We start from the raw sequence: 13,385 nt of genomic DNA, 5'->3' as shown, positions 1-13,385 counted from the left end.
TTTGGATACCAATTTAGCAGATTGGAATGAATATATATATGTGTGTGTAGTGTGGATGTTTTGGTTGTAAGTTGTAAGATATAAACAGAAAGAAAACAACGTGTGGGGTTATACCAATTGTTGGTGATTAAATGGATGTGAAGTTTAAGGTAAAAAGTAGGTATAGAAAATTAACAAAAAAACTAACCATGATTAAAAGAAAATATTTGAAAACCATATATAGGATTAGATATGGGTGTTTTAGGGGTGGGTAAAATTTTATTTGATTTGAAAAAATTAAATTTTCTTTTGAATTTTGAGTTAATTGAATCGAGTTATTCAAGTCGAGTTGAATTTTACAATTCGAATAATTTGAATAATAGATTGACATAAATACCCTTTTGGTCATTGTCAAGTTTGAAAATGAGTAAATTGGTCTCTCTCTTTAACAAAAATTATAAAATAATTCAAAATAATTTTAAAATTTTAAAATATTTATAAAAATTCCAAAATTTATATTTTTAAAAAATTATAAAAATTTCAGAAAAAAATTCTAAAAAATATATAAAAAAGTTAAAAAATAAATTTTCTAGAATAATAATTTTTGAGACTTAAATTAATTAATTAATTATTCAAGTTTATCATACTAAAGTAATTTTTTATTTTTCTTTGAAAAAGTTTTCAAATATATATGGTTTCAAATTTATGTGCTTCAACATTGAATTAGTTATATTGTAAGAATATTTTAATTCGACATGTTTAATGTTTTAATTTAACTCGAACATTTCATTCGATTCGACTTAACTCAAATTTCATTTCGAAAAAATTTTAAATCGAGCTAGAATGATAAAATAGGACTCGTCAATTCAATTAACTCAAAATTTTTCACTCAATTCGATCACACTCACCCTTAATTGTCTTTATTATTGTGGATTGAATGAGATGGGGATGATACTAGTTTGTGAAAATAACAATAAAAATAATGAAAGCATTTGCTTAACAATCATTCAAGGAAAAAGGACCATATATGGTAGCCTTTCTTATTCACATTTCTACTTGAGAAGTTTTCTAATGCTTTGGGACACTTCTCCGTATCCTTTTCAATAGGATACCGTAATTTGGTTATACAGTTCCGAAAAAAAATTATAGTTATGGAAATTAAAGAGTAATTCATTATAAATTAATTTGTACATAATATGATTTATTTTCAACTCAATCACCGATACTTTTTCCCTAGAAAAGTTAGAAAATCGTTGATTTACAATAAAATATTTATTAAAGTAAGTTCCTTACACGAACAAAATAATCGTTTTCAATCTTGTACATAAAATTATAACGACCATTATAATTGACGTGAAGATCTATCTCTTTAAAGTTGGCTCGATAAAATCTTTAATATGAAATAGAATTAGCAGATATTTTTTTAGAATTCAAATCTCTTTAAATAAGTAAACTTTGACCCTTGAAAGTATTCATAGAATCTTTGCTTGGCTTGATTTTATTCACAGTTTAATTCAATATAGTATTGCTAGAAATCCTCCAAGTATGCGCATTAAAAAATTCAAAGTTTTTTTTTAATCAAAAGGTTCCGTTCAAATATGGCAAATTGAGTTGCAACTAGAGTTGTATATGAACAGTGTAATTGTCACTAACAAAGTTTATGGGTTATAAGTTTAGTTGACACCAATATTATTATAGTTTTTTAAAATTTATATGTTCATGTGGACTAACACGTATAATGTCTTATGAAGAGTATAATTAGTTAGCGGTCTAGGGTTAAGAGAAATGGCAAACCTAGGAATTTTGTATTGGAAGATTGAGAAAATTTTTAAAAATTCAAGGGTTAAAACTATAAATTTTGGGGTAAAATTATTTAAATTGACTTAATATTTTTTTCCATTTGAGTAAAAGGTTAAAAAGGATTAAATTGCAATATTAATTTTAAATGAGACTAGAAAAAATAGTATATATATCATTTAATCAAGAGGAGCCAATGTCTGACTACGCTTAAGGGTGTAATCGAGTTGAGTTAAACCTTAATATTGACAAGCTCAAGCTCAACTAAAAATTTGGGTCTCAATACTCGACTTGAGCTCCATCGAATGTCGAATTTTATATTCAAGCTCAATTCAAGATATAATCAAACTCGAATAAGCTCATTTATCAATTTCCATACTCATTCTTGAATTAAAGCTCAATCAAGCTTGTTCATACTTAAGGGTAATATTGTAACTTTATAATATAAAAGATATTCAAATAAAAAGTTTGGTCAAGTTCACAAGTTGTTCAAATCAAGTATTACAGTGCTCAAATTCAATTCGATAAATAGCTTGAGAGTTGACATGCTCGAACTCGTCTCAATAATTATCAATCGAGTTTGAGTGTTTTTAATCAAACTCAAATAACTTATGAATATAAATATCTCATTTACATCAAAATTTTAAGGTTTTCAAAAATTTCTTTAATAGATTCATATACATATTCACCATGTATTAAACATAAATAAATTTTACTTTCATCTGATTATCATGATCTAAAAGCTTAAACCAAAATCAAAGAGTGGAGAGTGGACTCCACCTGTTTTGAGACTGATCCCTAGACTTGTACAAATCTATTATCCAATTCCATTCACAATTAATTTAAATATTATTGAATGTTTCTATATGGTTTAAGAAATTGTTTAATGCTTTAATACTATACAAATAGCACATGTACATAAAAAAAAGTTTAAAAACGATTGAGATCTAAACTAGGAAATTTTTTTATTTGCACCTTTAGTTATATTGCCGGTTGAGTTTTAGTTTGATTAGCATGAGTATTGTAGTTAATGTAGAAAGATGTGGTTTTGAGTGTGCAGAAGCGCATTATCCTCTTATTATGGACTTTGAGTAGTTTTAGGCATTGTGTCAAAAAGAGCAGATATGATAAAAAATGAGATTGTTCAAAAGAAATAAGTGTTTAGTTGAATTTGAATGCATGTAATAAATATTTGAGTGTTTAATGTATTGTACTAAAATAAAATAGATATAAATGAAATTTTTTTAATTTATTCCTTATGTTAATAAAGACTTAAGCACCGGTCATTTGTCACTACCCCAATAACTAATTAATATATTTAAATTATTATCTGGTTTTAGTTTAACTTTTATAATTTTTAAAAAAAAATTAATTAAAAGAAGAAAACTCAAAATAAAGCTTAATGGAAAAAAGAAGCAAAATATTGGAGTGGAAAATAAGAAATGAAAAGAGAAATTAGGTGCAAGATTAACATCAAACTCGTTGTCTTAATATTTGATTTAATTTTTGCACAAATTAATCAAAATCCTTGGATTATAATTTAATTAGCACCCATAGGTTATCTAACTAATTAATTTGATTATCCACACTCTCTTCCTTCAAACTAATATTTTCATATAAATGGTTACATTTCACAACTAATCCATATCCAAAAAATAGTACAATAAAGTAATTGTATTTATGAATTGAATCAAGTTGAATTATATTCTAATTTTTCTATTGTTTTTATCTAAATTCAAAGATGCAACGTGTTGAACAAAATATAAATTTTATATAAATTTATTAATTAAACTAAATTATTTTTTCAAATTTGTTAAACCCAAATGGTCTCATTTAACTCGAAAGATATGTTATTTTTAATTATTATATTTTTTAAAATTTTAAAATTTTAATTTTATCTAAATAATAATAATTAAATCCGTTAAATTAAATATTAAATATTATTATTTTTAAAATCTTTTAAAATAAATATATTATCATATTTATAATATCATGTAAATTTATCGATGAGTAAAAACTAAAACGACACTTGTGCGCTCCACAATGATATCAATACTTGTGAAATGCGTGAGATGCCTTTGGGTGCTATAATATATCTTTTTCAATGACATGCCCTCTATCACACACATGTATATACATTTCTGCTTTCCTAAGAAACAATTAAGGCAGCCCAAACACAAAGGCTTTGCTTCTGCAATTGTCTTTCATTTGAACCACAGTATACTCAATCACTTTAATTCTTTATCAAGGCTCGAATTTGTTTTTGTAAATAGGGTATTTATTGTCGATAATAATGATTAATTAATTTATTACGAGTGTTTTTTAAAGAGATAAATGGTTAATCATGAAATGTGTTTCATTCTTATAAGCGGGAATCAAACCTCAAATGACATGGTTAAGAGTAGGGGTGAGTATTCGATCAAGTTGAGTCAAATCAAGTCAAAAAATTTCGAGTTAGTTGAGTTGGCGAATCTTATTTTAGCAACTGAACTAAATTTTAATTTTTTTTTCAAATCGAATCGAATGAAAAAATTTCGAGATGAGTTAACGAATTCTATTATTTATACTCAATGTTGCGTTTATATAGACCGATTGTTTAATTAGTAGACGAAGTAGAAGATTATTTAACTACATAAACAACATAATGATTTTTAACTTTTAACTTAATGGATAAACATTTATCAAAACGATGTAGTTTTGTCTTTTCTTATTCGAATTTTCGAATAACTTGAATTGTGTAATTCATATTCAAGTTGAACTGAACAATTTTATTTTTTATTCGAATTGATCTGAATAACTTGAATAACTCAAACTATTTAATTTAAAATTTGAATTTTTTTATCTAATTTTTCAAATTAAAACAAATTTTGCTCACCCTAATTAAAAGATGAGGTGAGCAGCCACAATAGCATACCTCATAGTTAGCAAAGTTTTTCTTTACTAAGGCACATGTTATTTAATTACATGTAGTAATTAAAGTTTTTATTTGTTCTCGTTCCACTTTCAGTGACCACTAGAGCTAGCACTTTATTTTGTTTAACTTATTTTATTTGTAATTATTTGCTATAAGTTTTAACATAAAAGATTATATATGAATATATATTTGAAATAAGAAAAACATAATTGAGTTGTTTACGCGATTTGATTTTTTTATATTTACAGCTTAACTCAGAGAGATAATTCACTATGTAACGCCCCAATTTTCGGGAATTCTGTGAATGTTGGCATAGATTTAATTATGTTAGTGGGCCTCTAGAAGGCCCAAGCTTAAGATAGAACCCGTCAATTTTAGTTAATTTTTGTTCTATAAGAAAAAGGGGGTGAAATTATGAAATAGAACCTATGTGAAAATGTTTGAAAATGCTATAGGCTAAATTGAAGTGGCCAAATAAATAGGAGTGCAAAATAGGAGGATTTGCATGACAAACCTCCCATTTTACATGAAGTGGCCAGCCATCATGTTGTTGTAGACAAAATGTGCACTTGATATCCATAATTTATGTACAAATTGATACAAATTGATAATGGGTTAGGTAAATGTTCCATGACAATGGGTTAGGTAAATGTTCCATGATAATGGGTTAGGTAAATGTTTCATGATAATGGGTTAGGTAAATGTTCCATGATTGGAATTTCATGTCTTTTGTATTAAAGAATTAAATGGATGAAATATGAAATTTTATTAAAAGAAAAAGGGGTGAAAAGAACAAAGTTTTGTCCATCTTTGTTCATCATAGCCTAAAGTTAGAGAAGAGAAAGGAGAGGAGAAAGCTCTTGAATGTTCGGTCACTTGGGGAAGAAAATTAAAGGTAAGTTCATGGTAGTTTGCTTCTATTTGATGTTCATGAGTTCTTCTTGATTCTACCTTAACTCTTGAAGCATATTTTGGTTTTTAGTTGTGTTGTGAGCATTTAGTCATGAATTAAAATGAACGAAATGGTTGTTGTTTCATGTTCTTTTGATGAAAAATGGAAAATAGGTGAAGTTGAGCCAAACAAATGAGCATGCATGTGCCTTAAATGTTAAAGGGAAAAATCGGCTAACATGTTGTGCTTTAAAATGATGAAATGGAGATTATACTTAAGTAAAATCATAGATATGTGATGATTGATTGGTGATATACATGTTTAAATAACATGCATGCAAGTTATGTGTGAAAGAGTGATTTGGTAATAAATCTGCTTGGGACAGCAGCAGTAACGTGACTTTGGAAAATCACCATAGATTGTGAGAGATGAGTTAGACGGTGAATAAATTATGTAATTAAAGCTTAATGAGTCTAGTTTCAAATGAAATAAACTAGAACATATTTTGAATTCTGTACAATGAGAAATTTGATTCGTAATGAAGAGTGGTCAGATTAGTCAAACAGTGAAACATGGGAAACTTTAAGAAAAATCTGGTATTGATTGGCCAAACCAAAAATTCTGAAAATTTTATGGATATAAGATATATGAGTCTATTTTCAGGGAAAATTAATGTCACTTGATTTGGAGTTTCGTAGCTCCAGTTATAAATGATTTAGTAACTGTTGCTCAGGAAGACAGCTTGCAGTGAAATTATGATTATATGGTAAACATTGACAAAAATTTGTTAATGAGTTGCTTATTGATTTCTTATAAGCTTACTATGATCTGTAGGTGTGGTTGGCCGAATATTGTAAGGGGTTAATACGTAGTTCGTATTTGAATAGTTAGATTAACGTGTTAGTAATCCAATTGTAGGCAGTTCGTGTGTGGATCTCGTCAGCATATCGTCGCAAACAGGTGTGTAACTAACACCCTCTTTCTTAGTCTGGATCGGCAAAAGTCGAAAAGCTGAAATGCCGAAAACCGGTATTTTGTAGATTTGCGAGTGTGCGAATGCTCGTGAGGTAAATCGATTAATGTTTTTGGTAAGCTGCAAAATTTGGACTACAAAGTGCATGATTTCTGTGCCCTCGATATTTTTGGGCTTAATGGGCCAAAATTGGAATGATGGGCCAACGGGCCCAATTCGGTAAGAACCCTCGGTACGTGATCCTGTAGTACGTGAAAGGTAGAAATATGCATGAAAAACCCTAAAATAGATAAATTACTGAAATACCTTTAAAAGTGGAAAATTTACAGTTTTACCCCTAGGAGATAAATTACCGAAATACCCCTAGGGTTAAATTGACTTAAATGCATGTTTGACTGTTGTTATTTACTGCATGCCATGTTGTTATTATCTGATGCATGGGATTGGGATATTGACGGAGGAAGTACTGAAAATGGCTTGTCCACGTACTGGAGGCTTTGCCTCAATTTACTGTTAATTGAGCAGCAAGGCTGCAACTGTGGAGTGTTGGGCTGGGTGGGTTGAGCTATTCCCCACATGGAGTGTATGGCTGGTATGGGTGGAGTGTAGTGGTTGGTGGGTTGAGTAGTCTCCCCAAATGGGCTTGCATATGTTTACTGATGTTGCATGTATTTTGAAATGGGCCTATGGGCCATACTGTTATCTGAATAAGGGGCTTTGCCTCAACTTACTGTTAACTGAGTAGCAAGGCTGCAACTGTGGAGTGTTGGGCTGGGTGGGTTGAGCTATTCCCCACATGGAGTGTATGGCTGGTATGGGTGGAGTGTAGTGGTTGGTGGATTGAGTAGTCTCCCCAAATGGGCTTGCATATGTTTACTGATGTTGCATGTATTTTGAAATGGGCCTATGGGCCATACTGTTATCTGAATAAGGGGCTAAGGCCCAGTTTATTGTAATCTGAAAAGGGCTCTGGCCCAGTATCACTGTTACCTGAATGGGCTTGAGCTGACTTGGGTTTTGAATGGGTTTTCCTTACACACTGAGTTTCCCCAAACTCACCCCTTTTATTTTCATCCACGTAGGTAATCCCCAACCATAGTGGGCTTGGAGCTGTGAGGGAATTCGGAGTGGCCACCCGTTCTGAAAGTTTGATTTTCTTCTGGTGAACTGGACATCCTTTTTTTTACGTTTGAAGTTTTAGGTTTTTAAATGTAATAAGGCCGCTTAATTATTTTTTATGGTGTTAATATGTGTTACTAAGATAAGTATTACTTATTTTAACTGTTGAAGTTGGAAAGCTTTAGGGCGCGTTTTCAAAAACAACAATTGATTTCAAAATAATACGACAACAAGCAAAGCTTCCGCAATGAAAGTATTTTCCAAAATTAATCACTTTTCCTAAAAATGACTTAATCAAAATCAGTTTCTTAGAAATATCCATGACGTTAAGGTGTGGCAATAGCGGTATGCATGTCTAGGATTGGATCCGAAGGGAGCTTGGTACTTAAGCAGTCCGATGGACTCACCACCTCTTTTCTGGTTTCCTACCTGGTGCACAGCTTCCATTCACTTTAACCTATAATGAAATTATCTTTTAAAACACTAAGTAAGTTTTTTCTGGATCAACAATATAAAATGTTTTGAACGCTTCGATGTGGCATGTCGGATCCGGTCATAACGTCTGGGCCGGGTTTGGGGTGTTACACACTATCTTTAATCCTAATACAACAAGTGGTTTAAGAAAGGTAGTCAGTACCGTATGGTAGATGTACCGTTTTTCTATTGATACTGATACATATTAATACCAGTATGTTTTGGTATACCGTTCTGTATTTACCTTTATTTTTTGTATAATTATTAGTTTAATTTTATATGTAATAGTAAATATATCATATAATACTATTTTTTGAAAGGTATCATACTATTATTTATTACTAATAATAAATAAAATAATATTTTTTTATAAAAATAAATTTTATTTATTCATTTATTAACAATTTTAGTTATTATCAATATATATATTAAAATATAATATAATTCTTATTTAAATTAAATTTGTAGATTAAATTAATATTATTTTTAAGCTTGTAAAATCCCAAAACTTATCTGCCGAGATGTTTTGTTTTTCCATATGAGATTTTAATTTTGTTTTTTTTATTCTCTTTTCTCTCTTCTTCCTTCTTTTTCTTTTCTCTTACCGTAGCCAGTTCGTCTTTTTCGGTCGCAACAGACAAAACAGGTCGAAATATGTCAGTACAGGTGAAATAGGCCAAACTTTGAGACATAATGAATCATATATTATATTGCTCCAGTTTACGTTCGAAACGGAGTATATCAACTGGTACAACTGGTACCGGAACGAAACCAACCGCCATGGATCTAAGACCTATCACAGCTTGATATAGTATATCAACTGGTACAATTGGTACCGGAACGAAACCAACCGCCATGGATCTAAGTCCTATCACAGCTTGATATATAAACTTCACTTTTATATCTAAATCTAGATCACTCACTTCTAAAGTTTTCTCATGAAAGCTTAAACTGTGAACCAAACAATAAACTTGTTTATATTCTCAATGCACCTTCCATAACAAGTTTCTCAATGAATAAGTGTTATAAACTTTCAATACAAAACTCATACAAATTTCTTCAAATATATAAGACTTTGAGATTTGTTAAAATAGTAGATCAATTACAATAAATTTTCTTTAAAAAATTGCAATTAAAATAACATACCCAATATATTAATAAAATCCAAGATAAAATAGAATTGTTCGATATAAGTCTTCAATGCAGTCCCAATCTAAATTCTTTATTTCAAAGGATTAGATTGCTTGATCCGATCTAATCTAATTTTCAAAATATGTTGCTTCAAATAGATCGTCATTCATATGAGTTATCATACTTCTGCAATATCAACAAAATTTACGCCTTAAAGATTTTGTTTCAAAAAAATACTAACATAAAAATTGGCAAGATGGGTGTGATTTATGGATTTCTTTCTAATTGAATTATTTAATAAAAACATAAATTAAATGTTAAATAGATATTAATTATTGTATTTATTTCAATTATAACATTTATCTGACTTAATAGTATATATAGGGATCAAAGAATGGATTGTATGAAATTATGATTCCACGTCATCCCTATCTCTTTTTATTAGGATAATGGCAAAGTAGGTTTTCTTTGTATTTTTAAATTTTAATTGAATGAAATTTTAATTGAGATTTAGTTTGGGTTGAAGTATATCATGTTGATGAGTAATAAAAAAAAAAGAGAGAGAGCAGTTTGATGATATAAAACAAGACAAAAAGAAAAAATCAATGACTGATCACTCATTTCTTATATATGCACATAGATGGAATGCAAGAACAGAACATGAACAACATCCAGAGTTCTAGACATCATTAATTATCAAAATGTCCCTACCAAAAAATGCTAATCAAGTGAAAATCTTGTCATCTCTCATCACTTGCGTTTATTTTGGGAAAAAACTAGCTGCTTGAAAATTGTCTGAAAGTGAATATATATATATATATATAAGCATAATAAGAACATGAAGCATTGAATGAAGGGTTCTTGGAGCTGATCTATTATTCAGTAGCAGCCCAATCTTTTCGGATATCAAATGTATAGTTGATCTCCAAGTAGCACTTGTTATCATCATCAAGGAACTGAAACCATTACAACATACTATGTCACTCGAATTTAGACATAATCAATGTCGGATACAAGTATGTTATCATACAAACCTTTGATTTTGCAGTGTATGATCCTCTAGCCAAAAAACCAGAAGGGGCTGTCTCTTCGGGCATTTCATGTGTATAAGGCTCTAACTGAGGACTAAAAGTTCCAATCATATCTTTTGTGCTGTCAACTGAAACCCCAAAAGAAAAGGATTGAATTTTATTATGTTGGAAACAGTTTTGGGGGGTGAATTATTATTACTTATTGAGAGGGTTTAGAATTAATGTTTACCTTTGACGCCAGTTTTCCAGACAGTGTTGGTGTACCTGAGACCAGATACAATGTTGTTGCTAACTTGGAAAGAGAACTTCAAGCGATAATGGCTAGCTTCTTTCAGTGTAAACCATAAACCCTCGGGCTTTCCATCTGCAGGGATTGAAAGAACTATGTCTTCCCTATCTGGTGACACGATTGCCACACTAAGGAACTTCACTTCCGGTTCAAGTGTTTCTGTAATAAAATGGAGACCATTATTTCCATGTCAAATTCTGCAAATTCTTTAAAATTAGCTCATATATATATACACACAATCTAACTAAACATAATAAGTACCTCCAATGTTGTTAATATCCACACCTCCAAGAAGCTGTTCTTTCCATTTCCTTAAGCTCTCATCATCCTACACTCACGCAACGATCACCAACATAGAATAATGATAGTAAAATTATAGGCATTCATGCATGCATGTAAAATGTAATGGATATGTGTGTGTGTAAACCAAAAAAAAAAAAAAAGAAGATTTAACCTTATCTTTTTCAAGCTGTTCTTTGAGAGTGTACTGAGGACCCAAATGCAAATTGCGATTCTCCTCTTCGTTATCATCATCGCTCTCTGGACGGTGGTTGGTGGTCGTTTTTTCAGCAGAGCCCGCTTTGTCATCCATATTACTGGAACTTGGACCAGCTCCAACGGCCAAAGACATCAACTGCTCATCCAACACAACATCAAAATGCAGTACCAAACATCAAAGCGTTGTCGAGGAGAGACAGCTAACGAGAATAATAATAATAATGATCAATGTCTGTGGATAAGAAGACAGAAGAAAAGAGTCATGAAATCAAAGGACGCCATGGGAAAGACATGATGTGTCTGCAACTATTGGTCCACTTTTGGTTTTTGATTTTGTTGAAAAAAAAATCAAAAATGAAGGAAGGATGCAAAGGCTAAAAGAGAGTGTAAGGGGGCGGGTAGGTTTTTGAAGTGGTCGTGGTCCTTGGTTGTTGGAACATGGAAAGGGTTAAGAAATGGTCATCTGGTGACCCGAAATAATAGTAGTGTCCCATGTCACAAATGGAAAGCTTCAGTTATTAGGCATGGAAGGAAGAGCTTGAGTGTAGGGAGAGATCGTTTCTATCTCACAATATTGCCTCAAATTATGGGTGTTCCCATTAGCTAGCGATCTGATTATACGATATCATCACAATGGCCTCATTTAATTTTATTTTAGGTTTAAAACAATATTTATAAAAAAAATCAAGTGCATAATCTCAAAATCCCACATTTTTATTAAAAATAAAATTGATATATATTCTCCTATCCAATTAAAATAAGAAGTTCTATCCAATTAAAATAAGAAGTCGAATTGTCCAAGTAAACAAGAGCGAAGTCAGAAAATTTTTCTAGGGGGCCGAAATTATATTGTAAAAAAAATGTAATTTCACCATTTGAATAGAATTTATAATTTTTAAAGGGTTAAATCAAATTTTATTATTTTTAGAAGGACAAAGTGTAATTTTACCTTTATTTAAAAATTTTAAATGGCCTAAATAAAAAAATTTCATTTTAAGGGGGCCAGAACCCTGCCAGCCCGTAACTACGCCCCTCCAAGCCAACTATTCATTGACTCTTTAATAAAAGATTTTATACATATAAAGTATATCCTATTTTGTTGGCAATTTTGACTTGTACAAGGATAAGATATAAATATTTCCAATTAAGTAGCAAATAGAGGATACATTGGACATGTTTTTGTGAACAAACAAAAACTATATTTGAAAGAGTTTATCGTTATCCAATTGAGGTGACAATTTTGACTTGAATTAAAAGTTTTACTTCGATCAGAACTTCTTGATATCTTAAAGGATAAATTGTTGATCAGATTTACTTTAGGAGATTTATTTACCATAAAGTTAATCATGTACTCAGTATTTTGACACTCTTTTCTCAGACATTCTTTGAAGAGTTTAATTGATTGTATTATGAGGTTTTAGGAGAGTGATTGTAATAATTGGGATCAACTTTGAAGCTGCAATTATTTACTGGTCTGAGGGCAAATTGGACTTAATTCAAGAGTTCTATTATGTTAATGGTTAATAAAATCATTCTTTGAGTGAGACTGTAACACCCTCTAACCCTAAACTGTCACTAGAACAGGGTTACGAGGCATTACCGGACAATCGAACAATTTACAATTAATATTCAAATAATTATCGAACATATTATATTATAAAATAATTATAAAGTCTCTTGATTGGACCCTTAAGGCCCAAAATACATATTAGAGGGGAATTTGGACTTGTTCGGGTGCTACGAGGATATTTTTTTTAACTCAATATAACCCTTTTATAAATATCTAACCTTCCCTGCAATTTCAATCCGGGACCAATTCAAAACCAATATTTCAACCAATGCAATTTCATGTTTAATCGTATTAAAATCATACCTATAACATTAATTTGATAATTTACTCTATGAACATTTATATTACCATTAAAAATTAAATTAGAATTTCATTCATTCCATTCTAAATTTAACACCAATTGTATCATGTATATCATATAAATTTTCATACCATTTCATTAGTTTAAACACCAAAATACCAAATATCATTCTTTACAACAAAAATCATATAGTATTTTAAAGTGACCAAAATAACACCTATGTACATGCCACTTTTACCAAAAGAAAAATACATAATTGAGTTTTGCGCTGGAATCGGGATCGCCTGGATGCTGAACCAAGACCCTTAACACCTATTAACTTGCATACGGAAATAACCGTACATTGAGTATTTTATACTCAGTGGTATTACCATAATTCAAATTATAAACATAATTGTTGAGGCCTAATTTTGAATA

The 13,385-nt window shown here is 30.3% G+C and overlaps 1 protein-coding gene across 1 annotated transcript; it reads right to left on the bottom strand.

The window, feature by feature from the left end:
- Positions 1 to 9,874: 9,874 nt before the first annotated feature.
- Positions 9,875 to 11,476, bottom strand: LOC107953641 (rho GDP-dissociation inhibitor 1). The gene is made up of 5 exons (XM_016889011.2): positions 11,054 to 11,476; positions 10,861 to 10,927; positions 10,540 to 10,758; positions 10,314 to 10,438; positions 9,875 to 10,235 (listed from the first exon to the last, which is right to left on the bottom strand). Exons 1-5 carry the CDS (start codon positions 11,228 to 11,230, stop codon positions 10,155 to 10,157), a joined length of 669 nt encoding a protein of 222 aa, XP_016744500.1. The 5' UTR covers positions 11,231 to 11,476; the 3' UTR covers positions 9,875 to 10,154.
- Between the last annotated feature and the right edge of the window lie 1,909 nt (positions 11,477 to 13,385).

Source organism: Gossypium hirsutum, chromosome A08 (genome assembly GCF_007990345.1).
Source record: "Gossypium hirsutum isolate 1008001.06 chromosome A08, Gossypium_hirsutum_v2.1, whole genome shotgun sequence".
Classification (NCBI taxonomy): Eukaryota; Viridiplantae; Streptophyta; class Magnoliopsida; order Malvales; family Malvaceae; genus Gossypium; species Gossypium hirsutum.
Note: the sequence above shows the minus strand (reverse complement) of the source record. Positions and strands in the feature narration are given on the sequence as shown.

Excerpts from the sequence above, each read along its gene's own strand:
- LOC107953641 (XM_016889011.2), bottom strand. The coding sequence starts at position 11,230 with ATGTCTTTGGCCGTTGGAGCTGGTCCAAGTTCCAGTAATATGGATGAC. Across the intron at positions 10,759-10,860 it reads GGATATTAACAACATTGGAG|AAACACTTGAACCGGAAGTG; the intron begins GTACTTATTATG and ends ATTTTATTACAG. Across the intron at positions 10,439-10,539 it reads CTGGAAAACTGGCGTCAAAG|TTGACAGCACAAAAGATATG; the intron begins GTAAACATTAAT and ends TTGGGGTTTCAG.